The sequence below is a fragment of the Cervus canadensis genome, chromosome 32 (genome assembly GCF_019320065.1).
Source record: "Cervus canadensis isolate Bull #8, Minnesota chromosome 32, ASM1932006v1, whole genome shotgun sequence".
Taxonomy (NCBI): Eukaryota; Metazoa; Chordata; class Mammalia; order Artiodactyla; family Cervidae; genus Cervus; species Cervus canadensis.
In genome coordinates this window covers 39,282,620-39,300,536 of record NC_057417.1, presented here as the reverse complement: position 1 = coordinate 39,300,536, position 17,917 = coordinate 39,282,620, and the positions used below count along the sequence as shown (strand labels likewise).

General features: G+C 57.2%; 1 protein-coding gene across 1 annotated transcript in view; it reads left to right on the top strand.

The window, feature by feature from the left end:
* NPRL3 (NPR3 like, GATOR1 complex subunit) overlaps window positions 1-17,917 on the top strand; it is a 32,232-nt gene that overhangs the window by 5,692 nt on the left and 8,623 nt on the right. The window contains exons 3-7 of the mRNA XM_043456742.1: window positions 4,704-4,833; window positions 5,911-5,985; window positions 10,574-10,727; window positions 11,895-11,976; window positions 17,493-17,630. Coding sequence (XP_043312677.1) covers window positions 4,704-4,833; window positions 5,911-5,985; window positions 10,574-10,727; window positions 11,895-11,976; window positions 17,493-17,630 — 579 coding nt within the window. The remainder of the gene's footprint in view (window positions 1-4,703; window positions 4,834-5,910; window positions 5,986-10,573; window positions 10,728-11,894; window positions 11,977-17,492; window positions 17,631-17,917) is intronic.

Here is a 17,917-nt window from a genome sequence, read left to right as displayed (position 1 = left end):
GTTGGTGATTTTAGCACATTGTAGCACCTGGTGACCCTGCTCCATGCCCGCATACCGTCAGAGGTGCAGGTTAATGCCCCAGGGCCTGGCTGTATTTTGTCTTACAGACCTGCCAAGCTCCTGCTCTGCCCCTGGCACACAGGGGACCCCCACCCAGCTCAGATGTCTCCCTAGAGCAATGCAGTGATGTGCCTCACACTCACTCCCTGTTTTCCTTGGTTGTCGTTCTCAGAGGGGCTTTTTCTTCTGGAACCAGCAGAGTTGGTTTGCCAGATTGAAGCTGTGTTAACAGGCCTGACGGTCCCCTCTGAGTGTGGTGGTAGCTGGCCTCACAGGAGTGCGGGTGCAGAGCTGTGCTGCCAAGGGTTGTCCTCACTGGCTAGCCGTTTAAGTTGAGATGGACTGAAATCAAATAAAAGTATAAACTGAGTTCCTCAGTTGCACTGGCCACATTTTACGTTCTCAGTGGCCATCTGTGACGACAAGTAGGGAGAGAAGAAGGTGGATATCGTCTGTTCTCTCTTAAGGCCTGAAGATCAAGTCTAGAAAAGATGCTGTCTTCCTGTTAGGGAGCTCAGCTGTGTAGCAGCCACAGGGTCTTGGGAATTGAGGAAGAAGGTGGATATCGTCTGTTTTCTCTTAAGGCCTGAAGGTCAAGTCTAGAAAAGATGCTGTCTTCCTGTTAGGGAGGTCAGCTGTGTGGCGGCCACAGCGTCTTGGGAATTGAGGCTGAGATACTTGGTGGCGTTGTGTGGTTCTCGCGAAGCTTTTGCCTGTGGGGCCTTGTCTGATCTCTTTGACGTGGTTTGGGCAGAAAGACTGAGCACTGCTGGGCTCTGATCTGGGTCCTCGGCCTTGTTCTTGCTTCTGGGAACTGACCCTCCTTCTTGCCCAGCCTGAGTTCACTCGTGAGGATTTGAGCATTCCTGGGAGGACTGTGTGGTAAGTCTTCCATGTTGGGAGAGTCTGTTCTTCTGTTCTTTCTTGTGTGGCAGGTGGTGTAGTCTTGACCTCAGCAGTTAGTGTAAGTGGTGGTACTTATGCCAGACCTTAGCGCTGTGTTAATCATGATCTTGTAATTCTTGATGAGTTTCAGAATCAGTGTGGTCTTGATGGCTCTGGTCCCATCGCAGTGAGCGAGTCCTCCAGCCGGCGAGCGACTGGCCGCAGGGCGGCCAAGGCTTCTCCACCCTCCTGTCTCAGTTCCTGCTGCCTTCTCCTTGCTTATTCTGGACGCCTGGTTTCCCTCGGTGCTGGGGATGGACTGCTGGGTGCACAGACTCACTGCCTCACGAGTGCCCAGGCTTCCTGCAGCCCCTGCCCTTTGTGCACCTGGGCTTGCCTAGTACTCTGAACTTGAGTGTCCAGACAAGGTTGGCTGGCACCAGGGACCTCTGGGACTGAGTACTCTCAAATGCCCCCTCCTCCCAGCAGGCGCTGTGCCCCTGGGAGGGTGTTCGGCAAGTGGAAGCAGGGTTTCTTGTCTCCCCCATCTGCCCCTCCCAAGAGAGACCCTTGGTCATCACGCCTCCATCTCTCAGAGGGGTCTGTGAGGTCTGTCCCAAGGGCTGAATGTCACTGTGGCGCTCGGGCTTGGATGCTGTCCTGTGCCCATCACACACTAAAATGCCCCCGGGGGCTTTATATGGCACTTCTCTAGGAGGCAGGAGTGCAGGGGGCCCTCCTGCCCCTGACAGGGCACCCCCCGGGTTTGGAGGTGCACAGCACACCTGGGTGCCCCAAGAATGAGGAGGGCGGAGTTGCACTCCCTTCTGAGCTGTCCCGCCCTCTGTTTTTGGACTGGCCCGAGAACACGCCCTGTTCCCCGGTGTCTCAGAGTGGATGGTCTTGGTTTGACTTCCAGCTGCTCTGGTTCATCTTTCTAAATGTATTTTCTTTTTTAATCTCTTAAGTTATTGCAGAAATGTTAGTTTTCATAACAATTATTGTATTAAAATATATCAATATTTATCACGCCTTTCATCATCAAAACAAGGGAAAGGATTTTTGTAAATTTTGGAAACATCAAACAAATATTGAGAGAATTCCCTGATGGTCCAGTGGTAAGGACTTGATGCTTTCATCGCTGGGGCCCAGGTTCAATCCTTGGTTGGGGAATTAAGATCCTGCAAGCCGCATGTCACAGCCCCCCAAAAAACCAAACAAATATTGACACTTTTTGTTTCAATTTGCTATTTATGACTATTACGTCACCTGACCCCACATCTCATGACATAGCTGTCTTTGTGCATGTTACGTTGGCAGATGCTGTATAAAGCCTGCTGCTGCTGCTAAGTCGCTTCAGTCGTGTCCGACCCTGTGTGACCTCATAGACGGCAGCCCAGCAGGCTCCCCTGTCCCTGGGATTCTCCAGGCAAGAACACTGGAGTGGGTTGCCATTTCCTTCTCCAATGCATGAAAGTGAAAAGTGAAAGTGAAGTCGGTCAGTCGTGTCCGACTCTTAGCAACCCCATGGACTGCAGCCTACCAGGCTCTTCCACCCGTGGGACTTTCCAGGCAAGAGTACTGGAGTGGGGTGCCATTGTCTTCTCCTGTATAAAGCCACTCAGGTGTTTTTCTCATTATAAACCTGTAGTGTTAAGCTCTGGTGAATGGATTTCTGTGTGGGCCAGACTTGCCCAGACAAGCAGAGCGGCCAGACAGCAGAGGGGTCTCCCCGAGTGCCTGCCGGGGGTTGGGGGGTGGCTTTTACTTGAAGCAGTGCCTGACTTTGTGGTTGGTTCCCTCTGCAGACCTCTGCTCTCTGGGCCCAGGTGGGGAGAGTGCTTCTCAGGTGGCCTTGGGGTTTGGAGGCTTATAGATGTGAGTGAATGAGACCACCGCTGCTTGCCTCTGAGTCTCAGGGCCCGTCCCACGGCCTGGCAGACTCAGGTTCCTGGACGGGAGGCTGAGGCCAGGGCTCAGGCCCGTCTGTGGCTCTTCATGGCAGAGCAGAGGTTTTGGAGGAGATTTTTGATATCACAGTAAAAAGTGAAGTCTCTGGGCAGTGGGTGGTGTTCTCCTATCTGTTCTTGTGGTGTCCTGAGTCATGGGGTGGCAGAGTAGTGGAGGGTTTGCTCAGATAGGGCAGGAGGCCCTGGTGCTGGGCCAGCTGCTGGGGCAGTAGTGTCAGTGAGGCTCTACCACCCCGTGTCCTCTCTTGTCTCCAGGCCCTGGCACGGCTTCCCGGGCAGAGTGAGCCATTGAGACGTTTTGAAGAAAGACCTAGAATCTCCCATGTCTGGTTGACTCACCAGAGGGCAGTGTTCCCGGGAAGGAGGCCCCACGGTGGGAACTGAGGCTGGGCTGCAGGCCCCGTGTTTCCCAGAATGTCTCTGACGGTGTCCGTGCAGGAAGGGCCGACCACAGCCCTGACTGCGAGTGGCACGGCGGCCTGCACTGACAGACCGTCTGGGTCTGGTTTGTTTGGGGGCCCCAGGTGACTGAGCATGCCTAGAGGGCCGTGTCAGTCTTGGAGGAAGGCTGGATGCCAGTGTGACCCTGCCCCGGGCCTCAGCGGTTTCCGCAGGAGTCCCACGGCTGCTGGTCCCCTTTATACCTGTCCTGGTGTTGGGCGCGTGGCAGCCGCTGCCACAGGGGCCCTGAGCCCGGCCCACACCGAGCAGAGAGCCCTGCCGCGGTGAGGAGTGGGTCCCGGCCCCTCCTGGACCCTTGAGTCCCGGGGGTGTCCGGTTGCTTCGTAGCTAAGTGGAAGCAGCAGTGTGCACAGTGTGCAGCCCTCCTTCCTCCGGGGGCGAGGGTTCTCGTGGCAGGTGCCCCCCCCCCGAGCGTGGCCCCTGGGGGGAGGCCCAGGGTGCTGCAGTCAGCCCTGCTGCTCAGGAGGCCTGTGTCCTCAGTGGCCCTCGTGGAGCCCTCCCCACACAGCCTGTCCTCCCTGCTGGATGATGGAGTGGCTTTTCCCCGGTGGCGGGGTGAGCACAGGACTTGCTGCCCTCTGGCTCCAGGTTTGACATGGGGTGTCTGTCTGCAGAGCGGAGGCTCCAGGCCTGGGCTCGGAGACAAGGCTGCCCTGCACTCCCCTCCCTGTGGTGACGCCCCCACCCCGACGCCCTGCGCTGGAGGGAAGGGGCTGTCCTGCTGGGCCCACAGCCAGCTGTCACCAGCCCTTCCTCCTCCGCGGCCTCCGTCTCTGTCTGTCCCTGCATCCTCGCCATCAGTGGATCTGTGTGTTTCGTGCGTCTGAAATGTTTTTTCCCGAATAAAAGCTGCAGGGTGACGTGTTCAGGGTGCGGGAGACCCGGGAGCTGCCCTGGGATGAGAGCAGTTCACAGGCTCCAGTGCCTGCATCCCCTTGGGCCTCAGTCAGCACCGAGGGGCTGGCGTCTGGGGGCTCGGGGGGCACCCCAAACCCCTGGGCCCGTGAAGGGGGCCCCCCCAGCCTCTGAGACTTAACGAGGTTCCTCAGGGCCGTGCCAGCGCCCGCAGGCTTCCTGAGGGCAGACGCCTCTGTCCTCCTGCCTGGGCGGGGGCCAGGGTGGCAGCACGTGCCCTGCAGGACCGCTCGCGCCTTCGCCTTGTGGCTCTGGTGACTTTTGTCCCTGACCCTGGGGGCTGCTTCCGAAGGGCAGCTGTTGGGTGGAAGCTTCCCGGTAGGCGGCGCTGCCCCCCCGCCAGGGCAGTGGGCCTGCTTCTGTGGCTCTCAGTTAACTCTTTTCCACTCCACTTTCTTTTTAAATTTTAAGGTTTTCAGATGTCATTCTGGCAACAATTTTGGCAACCAAGTCTGAAATGTGTGGCCAGAAGTTTGAACTGAAGATCGATAACGTGCGGTTTGTTGGGCACCCGACGCTGCTGCAGCACACGCTGGGCCAGGTACGGGCTCCTGGGCAGGTGCGGGCCCCTGGCTCCGTGGCCTTTGGGGCTGTGGAGGGCAGAGCCATCAGGTGCTTGCCCACTTGCACCTCCTCGTAGGCCCTGAGTCCTTGCCCGGAGCTTTTGCTGTCTGCGTCTGGAGTCTCTCTGGACCGTGGCCTTCCCCTTTGTGTATACCATGTCTGTTTTGGGGGGAGGCCAAGAGAGGGAGGTCAGCAGTGTGTGTCAGACCCTTGAGCTTTATATAAAGCAGTGCAAGCATTTCTTCTTGCTCATTAAGTGACATCCTACCCAATATCATTATCAGTTTAGCTCTCACTGTTGTGCTGAGCCCACTCTGTGTGTTCTCTGTGGAGACTGGATGCACCGTTGCCCAAGGGGATTTGCACACCGGAACTGCCAGTCAGTCCTCTGCATGCAGGCAGAAGCAACACCAGTGTCCCTGGGATTCTGAAGGGTTTGACGTGACACACACACGATCCAGAAATCCTGTGAGGGCCTGGGGTGTGGTCCTCCGGTGTTCTTGTCTGGAGGAGAGCTTCTGAGACAGCCGGACACGGTGGGGACATGGCCCCTGGGGCACCCACCCTGCCCACACTGGCTCCGCCCCCCTGGTGGCGTGCGGGTAGGGTGGGGGCCTTCGGCAGCCCCTCACCATCCTGCCCGCAGAACTGGAGGCCCAGGGCCGGAGACAGGCCTGACGGGTGGCCCAGGGATCCCTTTGCCCTCTGCTGGCGACGCTTGTTGGCAGCTGGGTGCTTGGGCCCTGGGCAGGCTGGGTGCCCCAGTGGCCCCTGCCGTCTCTCCTCTGGGCAGCCAGCTCACTCGAGGTGACAGGGCAGTCTCGTCCATTTGGGTCACAGCACTTTTCTGCTCCTTTCTCCATCATGCATGACCGTCTGTCCGTGCAGCGTGCACTTGCCTGTGCAGACTCTGGGTGCCTCTCAGAGGCCTCGGGCTCAGTTCTCCTCTGGTTCCAAGTACTCTGGAGCATCGTCCTGCCTGCGGTGGGATCGCTCCAAGCGCTTGTCCTGGCAGGTGGTGGCTCTCACTGACAGAACTGTGCCCCTTTCACAGGTCTCCAAAACCGACCCGTCCCCAAAGAGGGAGGCTCCCACCATGATTCTTTTCAATGTGGTGTTTGCACTGAGGGTGAGTGTAAATGACTGGAGAGCAAATCAGGGAGGACGGGGGGTCACAGGGGCGGGGGACGGGAGAGGGGGTGCTGAGGAGGAGGGGTTGGGAGGGGCTGGGGAGGGGTGGAGGGGCAGTGACTCATTTCTGGTGACTGCCTCATTCACTCAACACAGCCGGCTCTGGGCACAGTACTGGTCCCTCCTGGTGCTGGAAGAGTCTAACTTCGTTGTTCCCCTCTTTTTAAGTAAAGTATGCATAAACGTATCATCTTAACCATTTTACAGTGACGTTTTGGTAGCATCTGGTAACAGGTTGTGTGACCATCACTGCCACCCTGTTTTCATTGTCCCAAAAGGACATCAGTTATTCTGAATGCGCTCTCCTCCCCCAGCCCCGGGAACTACCAGTCTGCTTTCTCTTTCTGTGGATTTACCTGTTCTGTATGTTTCATGTAAAACGGATCCTACAATATGTAACCTTTGGTGTCTAACTTCTGCCACTTAATGTAATGGTTTTGAGACTCATCCAGTTTTTCGTAATCTTTTTTTAAAAATTGAAGTGTGGTTGATGTATAATGTTTCAGGTGTACGGCAAAGTGATTGACATATACATATATTCTTTTTCAGATTCTTTTCCATTACGGATTATTATAAGATATGGAATATAGTTCCCTGTGCTGTACAGTAGGTCCTTGAGGGTTTTTTAAATAGTCTTTTAATTGAATCATGCATGTTGTAATGTATGTCAGTACTTTATCCCTTCTTATGGCTCAGTCATATTCCGTTGAATGGAGATCATACTTTGTTTTATCTGCTGTGAACTTTTGGGTAGTTTCCACCTTTTGACTGTAAGAAAAATGCCATTAAGGGCATTTATGTACAAGTTTGGTGTGAACACATGTTTTCATTTCCCTTGGATGGATACCTAGAAATGGACTTGCTGGGTCATGTGGTGACTCAGTGTTTAACCTTTTGAGAAGCTGCCAGACTGTCTTCCATAGCAGCTGCACCATTTTACACCCGCACCAGCCATGTACGAGGATTCCACTTTCTCTACATTCTCAGCAACATTTGTTATGTTCGGTTGTTTTATAATTAAGCCTAATTACTTCTTAAGGCAGTTTTGTTTTCACTAGTTAGAGGGAATTTCTTCTCGGTAAAGCTGTTAAAGGGCTTCCCAGGTGGCTTAGTAGTAAAGAACCACCTGCCAGGTTCGATCCCTGTTTCAGAAAGATCCCCTAGAGGAGGAAATGGTAACCTACTCCGGTATTCTTGCTGGGAGAATCCTATAGACAGAGGAGCCTGGTGGGCTACAGTCCATGTGGTCCCAAAGAGTCGGACTCGACTGAGCACAGCACAAAGCTGTCAGAATACAAGGGATCTCAATAAGCATAAGAAGCACTCTGGGTAAGGACTGGCTGGTTTTACGAAGGAACTTTGAAATCTAGGAGACCTATGCTCAGTTAGATGTGGCACTCCTCCACCACCAGATTTCACCAGAGAGTCCAGTCGTTCTTTCTGGTTGGGCACACGTGGGCTTTCGTACAGAAGTGTCAGAGAGAGAATGACTGTATCTTGGTGACAAGGAGCAGGCACTGTGCTCTGTTCCCTGCATGGTGGGGGGAGTGATTCCAGCAGGAGAAGACCTGCCACCTCAGCTTCCTTCTGAGTCTCAGAGTGTTTTTCCCACAAGGCTTTTTTGATCTCACTGAAGAGCTCAGAATCAAAATAATGCTGGAGAAAAGCTTTCTCCATTCTGAAGGGAGCTGCATTCTCAAAACTGCCCCCCTGCTGATCAGTGGAGAGCTGCCAGTTAGACACAGTGGTCTCTGCTGGTGACTGTGGGGCTGGAGGTGCCCAGAGGGGAGTGTTGCTTTCTGCTTCGTGCACTTGGGCAGCGTGTGCTCGTTCAGTGTCTTTTTATTATTTATATCGTTATATAATGCAAACATCCCCAGAGAGAATTCAGGGAAGTTAAAGACAAACCAAAACCAGACCAGTGCTGTCTACCCGTCAACTCTGATAGCCCCTGACGGGTAGGGGTGTGAGGAGCTGCTGCGGCCCCACCCTGGACGTTGCAGGCAGGCCCTCCTCTCTGGGAGCATCGGCATGTGATAGCTGAGTGTGTGACTCCCCTGGGCGCGGCAGTCAGGGAAAAAGGCAGATTTTAAAGTGTATGGGGATTTTTATAATAAGCAGGCTGGAGATAATCCTGCTGTCCAGTGGTCGGAGAACAGTTAGACAGGGTGGGGGTTTATACACTGGTGTGTTCTGTGGCCACTGCAGGTGAGAGTGGGGGTGAGGCCAGACCCTGGAGCGAGCGGGTGGGCCCTCCCAGGTTAAAGCTGCAGGAAACGGCAGCGTAGGAATTCAGAGCAGAGAGGCCGTGATGTGAGCAGTGGGAGGGATTGAATATAAGGTAAAGAGTGGACAGGTTTCATTTCCTCTTTTCTGTAGTCATATAAAAATGTACACTCTTTTTGCTTTGAAGTTTTCAGCATGCCCTGGGCTCGCGACAGTAGACTGATGACCCTTGTGCCCCTGTCTCAGGTCCCACGGCTACTGCCTCTGCCCCTGGCTCCTCTGCCCGACCCTGTTGCTCGACTGAGGACAGGTCTCAGAGCGCCTGTATGCTCACCCCTACATACTTCAGGAAGTGTCTCTGAGAGGGAACAGCTGTTGTACACCATACCTGACAGAACAGCTAGTGTCTGGTTCGTGGAAACGTGTCCCAGTCATCACAGCGTTTTTTCCCGTTGGCCTGTCTGAACTGGAGTGAAAACCAGAAGCCAGCCCACAAAAGCGCGGGGGGTTGTGTGCCCAGCCTCTAACGCTCCCCTCCTCTCCATCTAGAGCTCTCTCTCCTTTACCCTGTGGACAGATCCACAGTCAGGCCCGCTTCTGTGCAGACAGTCTCTGTGTCTCCTGCCAACTGTACATCTGCTCTGAGGGCCTGTCTGTGTTTGGTGGGAGTTCCAGGGGTGAGACAGTCTCACCGGCAATGCCCTGTGCGTCATGCTGCTTCACATCATGTCTACAGGGAAGGGCGTGTTTCTCAGCGCTCCACTCGGGGCCAGCGCCTCCTCGGTGGTCACCTTCTTGGTGTACCCCATGTTGCTGGGGCTCTCCAGACACCTGGAACCAGGCCCGGCCTTGCAGCCAGTCGGGACACCTAGGCACACTCGTACGTGTGGGCCTCGTCCAGGGGTGTGAGTGAGCGGCCCTGGGCACCCGACTTGAGGCACTGTCTTGCCCCAGCCAGTAGGTGTGTGCTGGGGGGTCAGGGAGTAACCATGTGCCCAGGTCACTCTCCTCTCTCTGCTTTGCTGGGAGGACTTTTACACATATTTTTCTAAAACCTAAGGCAAAACATTTTGATTTGAGGCACTTGTGTACACACTTAACCCAGACCTTCTATCCCATGACCTTCCGGGGACCCTTGAGGGGCCCTCCTGGATGTGGGGAGGGCTGCAGTCTGCAGGGGGTTGCGGTGTGGACCTAGCCCTCAGCCCTTCCCTCCCCGCACAGGTGTGCTGCCACGGGTGAGTTCTGCTTGTGAATGTGGATCTGCTAGGAGCTAGAGTGTCTCCAGCTCCAGGTGATGAAGGTGTTTACTTTGTCTAGGTCAAGGTTTGGCCCAGGAGCCTGGCTGTGGACCTTTGCTGAGGGCCGTGCCTGCAGATAAACAGGAGGGGAGGCCAAGTGGAGGCTCTAATCAGGGCCACCATTTGTCCCCCTCCTCCCACCTCCACCCCGAGATGACTCAGCCTCCCTGTCGGCTCCTGGGGCGCTGAGTCACGGCGGGCAGTTATCAGCTCTGGGAGCATCTTCACAGACCTCACAGCTGCCTGCCCCACCTTTGGCCTGGGCGGGTGCACAGGCCTGGCCTGGCTGTGGCCCCCGATAGGTGCCAGAATTAGCAGAGGGGTGCAGAGGGATGTGCAGGGGCCTGGTGCCTGCTGACCTGTTGGCCAGCTCTCAGGAAGAGCGCTTCCTCTGAGGACAGAGGTCTTCACTGCGCCGTGGGCCTAATGCTGTGCCTCACGCTCCGTCCCTGTTGTTACTTGTACGACTGTGACTGAGCTCTCACACAGCTGGTCCCTTGCAGACCAGTGCACAGCCACTCCCTGGAGACCGTAGACACCGCGGGGCCTCTGCTCTCCCTAGGCTCACTCTGAGCACTTGACCTGTGGGCTGATGGGTGAGGGAGGGGCCCTTGTTCTTCCTCAGACGGGAGCCTGTGACCTTGGGTCCCCCTGCACGTGGTGGCGGGGTCTGGGCCTTCCATTGTGTCACTGGGCTGCCCCTGCCAGGCCTGGAGTGCATTGCTGAACATCCCCCGCCTCCCTGGACACGCTGGCCTGGGGCCCTGAGTACGGGACCCTCTCTGACTTGTTAGAAGCGCCTGCATGCCTGTCCCTCCCCACTGGGGACGCCACAGGGCTGTCTGTGCTGCCGTGTGGGCAGCAGCTCCATGCCCACCGTGGAACGTGAGCAGACCGGCATTGCTGGCAGAGGCCCTCGAGGGGACCCGGGACGGGACACCCAGAGAGGGCTCTTTCACGGTCTCAGCGATGCTGCGTGTCCTCCTGGGTGCCCTGCAGGCCCACGCGGACCCGTCGGTGATCAGCTGTCTGCACACTCTCTCCCGCCGCATCGCCACCGTGCTGCAGCACGAGGAGCGCCGCTGCCAGTACCTCACGCGGGAGGCCAAGCTGATCCTGGCGCTGCAGGACGAGGTGTCCGCCATGGCTGACGGTGAGCGCGCCGGCGGCTTCTCCAGGCCGGGGCCCTTAGGCCTTGATGTGGAAGCTGGTGGGCTCTGTGCTGGACTGAGCATGCCCTGGGCGCACAGCAAGACCCTCGAAGGTCACAGCGAGACCCAGGCTCCCGAACTGATGCTCCGGGAGTGGGTCCCCAGCCCAAAATGTCCCCCTCCCCTCAGACCCCCGCATGATGGCTCTTCCTGCAGGTCAGATACCACCCTGGTCCTGCTGGGCAGTCTCCCTGGGGTGGGGGGCATGCGGAAGGGCAGCATCGAGCTGGAAGGAGGCCACTTCTTTGCTTTCAGCAGAATTGACGAGGAGCCCAATTGAGCTGTCAGCTGGCCAGTTATTAAAAGTAATACCTGCTGATAGATCCGCTTGAGGCTTTGGTGCACTGTCAGCATTTCAGAGCTGAGAGATGCCCACCTCTGTCACAGGCTTTGCACCTCTGTCTTCTCAGGTCAGCATCTCCATAGCAGAAGAGAAAACCAGGACTACATTTGCCAGTGAACTTGGGCTAATTTTAGCTATAAGTAAAAGTACACGTGAATGTGCCACTTGGAAAAGTTTGTTTTTGATGTTTGACAGTTGTCCAAATGTGTATGTATTTATTTTCCCCAGTTATGTACTATTAATAATAATAATCCAAAAGTTTTATCTTTTAAAAACATTCTTTAGAGTTTGTGACTTTTTCACCAGAATTTTTAAAAGTTCACTGTAAGTACATATATTTTTTATTAGATGTTACATGAGGCCTGTATCTGCAGAGTCAGGTGGGGCCAGCGGTCAGGGGAAATCCAGACACTGTATGCAGACGGTGGAGCAGACTAGCAGGCGATGTCCTGATGTTTGGTGTGTTAAGTGTTAGTCGCTCAGTCGTGCCTGACTCTGTGACCCCATGGACTGCAGCCCACCAGGCTCCTCTGTCCATGAGATTTTCCAGGCAAGGATACTAGAGTGGGTTGCCATTTCCTTCTCCAGGGGATCTTCCCAATGCAGGGATCGAACCTGGGTCTCCTACACTGCAGGCAGAGTCTTTACCGACTGAGCTACAGGGGAAACAGTCACTTAAAGTTCTTCTTAGCCTAAACTTGTCATCTGGCCTGTGTGAGCTCTGTGCTATGCAGGCTCTGAGTCCCCTGTGTTGCAATTCTTGCAGCAAATGACGGGCCTCAGTCCCCATTCCATCACATCCTGCCCAAGTGCAAGCTGGCCAGGGACCTCAAGGACGCTTACGACAGGTAAGACGAGTGGCCTGCTGCCCAGGGCCTCTGCAAGGCGGGTGCCGTTTCCCCGCTCTGCCTGAGATGGGAGGGAGGGCGGGAAGGTGCCTGACTGGGACGGCACCTCCAGACCTTGCTCTGACTAGAAAATGGACCTGAAAAAAGCTGTGTGTGGGCCTAGAAGGCAGGGTGACGCTGACAGCACAGCGCATACCGCGCTCCAGGCCCGCCTTCTTCAGGCGAGGTCACTGTGGCCCCCGCACCCAGGAGGAGACTGAGGCTCGGGGTCTCGGGCTGGGTTGGCCCTGCTCCCCACCACTAGCTCTAGGGTCTTGGGGACTTGGGACACTGAGTGTGTGGGGCAGCAGGCAGTGGAGACGTGGCGGGAACCCCAGCTCAGCACCAGCTCTTACGTGTGGACAAGCAAGGGACTCTTCTTCTTTGTAAAGTGTGTCCATGGGGCTTTGACCACTGTTCCCTAGCCCTGGGTCTGCGGGACCCCAGTCCTAGGTGGGGAGTGGGGGTCAGGGGCCGTCTGCCTGAGTGCCGCTGGCTGGCAGCTTCTGTTCTGCACCTGGCCAGCGGGCTCACCTGGGGCCTCTCGGGGCTGGGGGACCTGCGTGTTGCTGGACGGGGGGTGTGAGGGGCACTCCCCCCTCACATCCCTTTGCCGCCAGCTTCCCTGCCCTACGCCCTCCCTGCCCCGCCCTCCTCCATCCAGGAGACCGTGTTCCCTGCTGGAGGCGGGCTTGACCTGAGAGCTGTGGCCAGCGCACCCTCGGAGATGGTGGTTTGTCCACATCCTTTACTTTTTCCATGTAAGTTTTCTTTTTCCCCATGAATTCTCTTCTTTTTTTTGCCCCCACGGTGGGGCTTGTGATAGCTTAATTCCCCGACCAGGGATTGAACCCAGGCCTCCTGCAGTGGAAGCGTGGAGTCCTAACCACTGGGCTGCCAGAGAATTCCCCCCTCCTTTTTTTTTAATGTTAATTTTTTTTCTGATTTCACCAATATTATGTATTTATTATAGACATACGGAAGTATAAAGAAAATAAAACCGTCTGTAATCCCGTGTGCAGTGATAATCACCATGATGTTTTGGTAACTGCCCTTTTTTATTTAGCTTAAGCCTTTGAGGAGGTCTCCTCTCTGTCAGGTCTGAAAGTCAGACACTGAGCTGCTTTCCCCCGAGACCCTCGCCAGGTCCTGTGCCGGTGGCAGGACGTGACAGGTGGCTCCATGCTGTGTGCCCGTCACGGCACGGAGCACGGGAGGGTGAGCCCGGCGCATGCCGCCTGTGCGGCTGCCCTGTACCTCTCACCTCCGTGTGCAACTCAGACATCTGTCTGTTGGTAAATAAGGACTGCCTTCTCTGCTGCCCAGCTGCCTGCCGCCTCCCTGGGGCTTCATGGGCTCCAGCTTTTGCTGCTGAAGGACATGCAGCTTAGCCGTGTGTGTTTTTTTTTGCGGGTGGCCGTGCATCCCTGAGAGAAATGCCTAAGTGGCTACTCAGCCAGGTATTTATGTCATGGAGGTACTTCCCTCTGTGGCTGCATCTGCCCACCTGTCAGCAGCAGCTGAATTTGGCACACAGGGTCTTGTGAGCTTTTGGGTTCTGCCAACCACGATGGGTGGCGGATGGTGTCCCAGCTCAGCCGATATGAACGCAGGTGTGCATGTCTTCACCTGTGGCGTACCCCTGTTCCCTTCTCTGTGAACGCTCTGCTCTGGCCCTGTTTCCTCCTGGGGGCGCAGGTGCCTTTAGGTGGGAGGGAGAGCTGTCCTCGGGGATGCACGGTGTGGCTGCTGTTTCCGTGTCTATTTTGATGAGCTCTGGGTATCAGAGGACATCAGAGCAGCGTCCCTTGAAACTGCACGGTAGATCCAGGCCAGTGTGGGCTTATAGTAAAAAGAAATCCAGAGCCAGACTGTATGTTTCTGAGCAAACAATGAGCTGTGAATTCTTAGGCTTGAACTGTGTTGGGATGCTGAAGGGAACTGGGCCCTCGAGAGTTGACTGCTGCTTTTGCGGTCTGCTGGACCGGCCGAGCCCGGAGCTGGGGTAGCCTGGTGCCCTCTAGTGGCAGCAGTTCCAAGGACAGGAGTCAGCACTTCAGCAAGAGCAGCTCCTGGGTCCCCCATTCAGCCCTTTGCCTCCGTCCTGAACCCAGACGACCCCCACCCTGTTTCCAGGCCCCACTCTTGAGTCCTGGGTCCCGCCCAGTGCTTCTCCCCTTGGAATGCCAGGCCATCCGTGTCCTCCCCTGTCCCCTGCCTGTTGACAACAGCAGCTCTGACCCAGCAGGAACACTGTGAGGGTCTGGACTGGCCCACCCTGCTCCTGCAGGGTGGGCTGCACCGAGGGGCAGGAAGGCAGGTGGTAGGGAGCATGCAGACCTTTCTCGGTGTAAGCTTGCCGGCAGGCCCCGGGAAGGGCTTTCTCAGAGCTGAAGCAAGAGGCCTGAAGCTGAGGTCTGGTGGAGGTTTGAGGCTGGGCTGGGACTTTGCACAGGGGCGTTCTGGATCGAGTGCTCTGACTGCAGTCCAGCGTGTGGTGTGGCCTGGAGGCCCTGTGCGCCGGGACCTCTGCTGCTGTGAGCCGCGGAGCCCACCGCTGCTTGCCCAGCACCTGTGTCTCCCCGTGTAGCTTGGTGACTTCAGCGACAGCATCCCCCGCGGTTGGGGATGGCCCCTGGCCGTCTGTGCTCAGCATGTGGATCCCGTGGTGGGGCTTGAAGAAGTGTTTGCCAAGCAATTCCTGGCCTATGGGCAGTGCTGGGGGTGCTGGGGACTCTGCCCTGCTCATCGCTGCCTGTCCAGGGCAGGGCTGGGCCCACAGACTTGCCCACAAATATCCTAGGAATTTCAGTCCTTTCCACAAAGTACACCTGTGTTGGAAAGTTCCGTGTTGGCTTTTAGGAGCCCACCTATCCTCTTGGGTCATGTGCAGTGTTGTCCCTCTGTGTGTTGTGTTTGGGACCAGAGGGTGCAGGGCTGGCTTCAGAGGTCTCTGGTCTGGGCAGGGAGAAGGGTGACTGGTGCAAGCCCACAGGAGGACGTTAGGTTAGGGACTGAAATTCGGATGCTGAGATATGAGGTAGGGGATGAGCTTGCATCCTGTGGCGTCTGGGATGTGAAAGATAAGAGCTTGTTGAAAGGCCAGTGTGATCTCCTTGGGTCTCGGGCTCTGGGGGGGCATCTATCTCATGTCGCAGGCGGGGCGGGGTCTCAGAGCTGCAGTCCAGTGTGTGGTGTGGCCTTATCCGTGTGAGGGGCCAGATAAGCCTCACACGGGCACAGTGTTTTCCTCAGTGTCCCCACCAAACCGTTGGCTGCCCTGAGGATACAAGGACGAGCTGCTCAGGACCCTTTTCGGGCCCAGCCTCTACCCTGCCAGTGCTCAGTCGCGCGGTCCTGTCCAACTCTTTGTGACCCCATCGACTGGGACCCCAGGATGCTGCACAGGCCTTGACGGCTTGTCTGCCTGGTACCAGATTGGCACCTCTGCTGATCCCCATGAGGCCCCAGGCCACACCTACCCCTGCCCCCTCTCCGCGTCCCTTTTCTCACCACTCTCTCCGGCTTCTTGTGTTCACATAGTTTGTTTACAATTCCCTGTGTCTTTCCTGGCACGGCTGAGTGGGATCCCCCAGATGCAGACTGTAAATTGTGCACCAAGAGCCTGAACCAGTGCCTGGGGCCTCCTCCTGCACCCGGTGGCTCAGCAGCTTGCACACGGCATCGCCAGGCTCCTGGAGGAGCCCACTTAGCTACATTTGAAAAGAGGAATCTCAGTGTTTCCTGTGACTCTGGTGTTGCAGCAGCTACCTTGTGCCATGTCCTAGAGGGGAGCTCAGAGATAGGAAGACCTTGGTTCTGAGTCCACTGCCTTTCTGAGCAGGTGTGACGTGAACTCAGCCACAGCTTGTGGCCCCCCTGCAGCTGGGGGCCTGAGACCCTCTCTCATCCTTCAAGGAGGACGGCTGGGGACAGGGAAGCCCCAGGAGAGGGCCCGGTCCTCTAGGTGCCCCGGCCGCAGCACAGGAGGGAGCAACGCTGGGGCTGGCAGGAGTCCTGGGGGCAGCTGAGGTCACAGGCGTGCTCCGTGTTCTTGCCGTGGTTCCTCTCCCTGGTGCCCGTTCCCTACTGGAGACGACAAGGATTGATTTTTACATTTGAAACTGCTGCCCGTGGATTCCGCACAGCTCTCTGGGCAGGGCTGTGGGGACTGTAAGAACAGCCTATGGATGCGGGGTGGGGGCTACGGCTGCCTTTAGCACCCAGACGCCTGAGTCTGTGCCTGAGAGCCCCAAGGCCTGAGTGCCAGCAGCGCAGGCTGGAGCGTGGCAGGAAGGGGGCCGGGCAGTGGGCACAGGCCCCACGCCCTCCTCTGCTCTAGCAGTTGCTCCTTCTCTGCCCGGCACCTGGGCCGGGTCAGGGCCTCAGCTTTGTTCCTGAGAGATGGCGGCCCAGAGGGTCTCATTCTCAGGCCTTCTCCTCCCTCCAGGCGGGAAGTGCTCTCAGTGTCCCCGCCTGTTGCTGGCCGTGTGGTAAGCACCGCATCTTGTGAATTCTGGTTGCGAAACAGCAATGACCGTGGACAGGAGGGCCTGCTGCTGTCCCGTGCGCAGGACAGATGGGAACTCGGAGCCACCCGCAGGGCCGGGGCCAGGGCCGGCTTGGGGCTCCCCCAACTGAGAAGGTGGGCCTTGAGTTAAGACCTGTAGGCAGGGAGGAGCCCTGGTGCCCGAGGGAGAGCGTCTGGCCAGGGCAAGTCCACGAGCTTGGAGAGCAGCAGGGCGGCCTGTCCCGCTGGACTCTCCAGTGGGAGGACACAGGGTCGGCAAGAGTGGGCAGGCCCCACAGGGCTCTGGCACTTTGGGGTCTTAGCTGGGACTGCTGAGGTGGGACCCCTGGGGGTCTGCGTAGGGAGGGCGGACCGAGGGGGCCAGAGTGGAGCAGGTGTGCACTTTAGAGTCAGACACAGAGTCGCTGTGTTTGGCCTGAGCAAGGTTGGGGAGACAGGTGCCAAAGGCCCGAGCGGGGGCTGGCGTGGCTGCTGGCTGTGGAGCTCCTGCAGGGCTGAGGCATCTGCAGGGGCGGGCTCCTCCCTTGGGATGTCTGGGGGCCAGCACCGCCACCCTTCCCTCCCCCTCCCCTCCACTGCTCCCCCTTCCTCATCCGCTCATCTCTCCCTTTTGGTGACGGGCCCTGCCCTGCCCAGCCGCCCACCATGTGCAGAGGAAGCCCTGGGACGCCCAGGTGCATTGAGCCTCCAGGGCAGAGATCTGAGAGACTTCCCTGATCCCTTGCCTCTGGTTGGACTGCAGATTCCAAGGCTGGCCAGAAAGGCAACTTTTGTGTGTGTTCCTAATACTTCATTTTCTTCTCTTAACCCTACTGAGGTATGGGGTAGGATGCTTTCTTGTCCGGGAAGCCTCCCTGCAGTGTACTTGTGGGCTGGGCGGAGGTGCCCTCAGGTGGGTGTGCAAGGTGTGGTCGCGTGTGCAAGGCTGGGGGCCCTCTCTCTGCAGCTTGTGCACGTCTGGCGTGGTGCGGCTCCATGTCAACAGCTGGCTGGAGGTGAGCTTCTGCCTGCCCCACAAGATCCACTACGCGGCCAGCAGCCTTATCCCGCCAGAGGCCATTGAGCGCAGCCTGAAGGCCATCCGGTGAGTGCCAGCCCCACGCCCGCCCGCCGGCCCTTCTCTCCTGTGGGTCCTCTTCCTGCCACAGAAACTGGCGGGGGGGGCCCTGCTCTTTGTAAACATATGTTTTTGTGTCCAGTTTTGTCCAGGAGTGACCACCATCCCCAGCTCACCCCCAGAGCCTCTCGGCACCACCTGGCCGAGCGGGGCTTTGTGCTGCAGCCCCAGCCTGGGGCCTGGGCAGGGCTGTGGGCCATGCCTCATGGCCAGCAGAGAGCCTGACCCTCAGAGGGCTGTGTCTTTACGGTGTT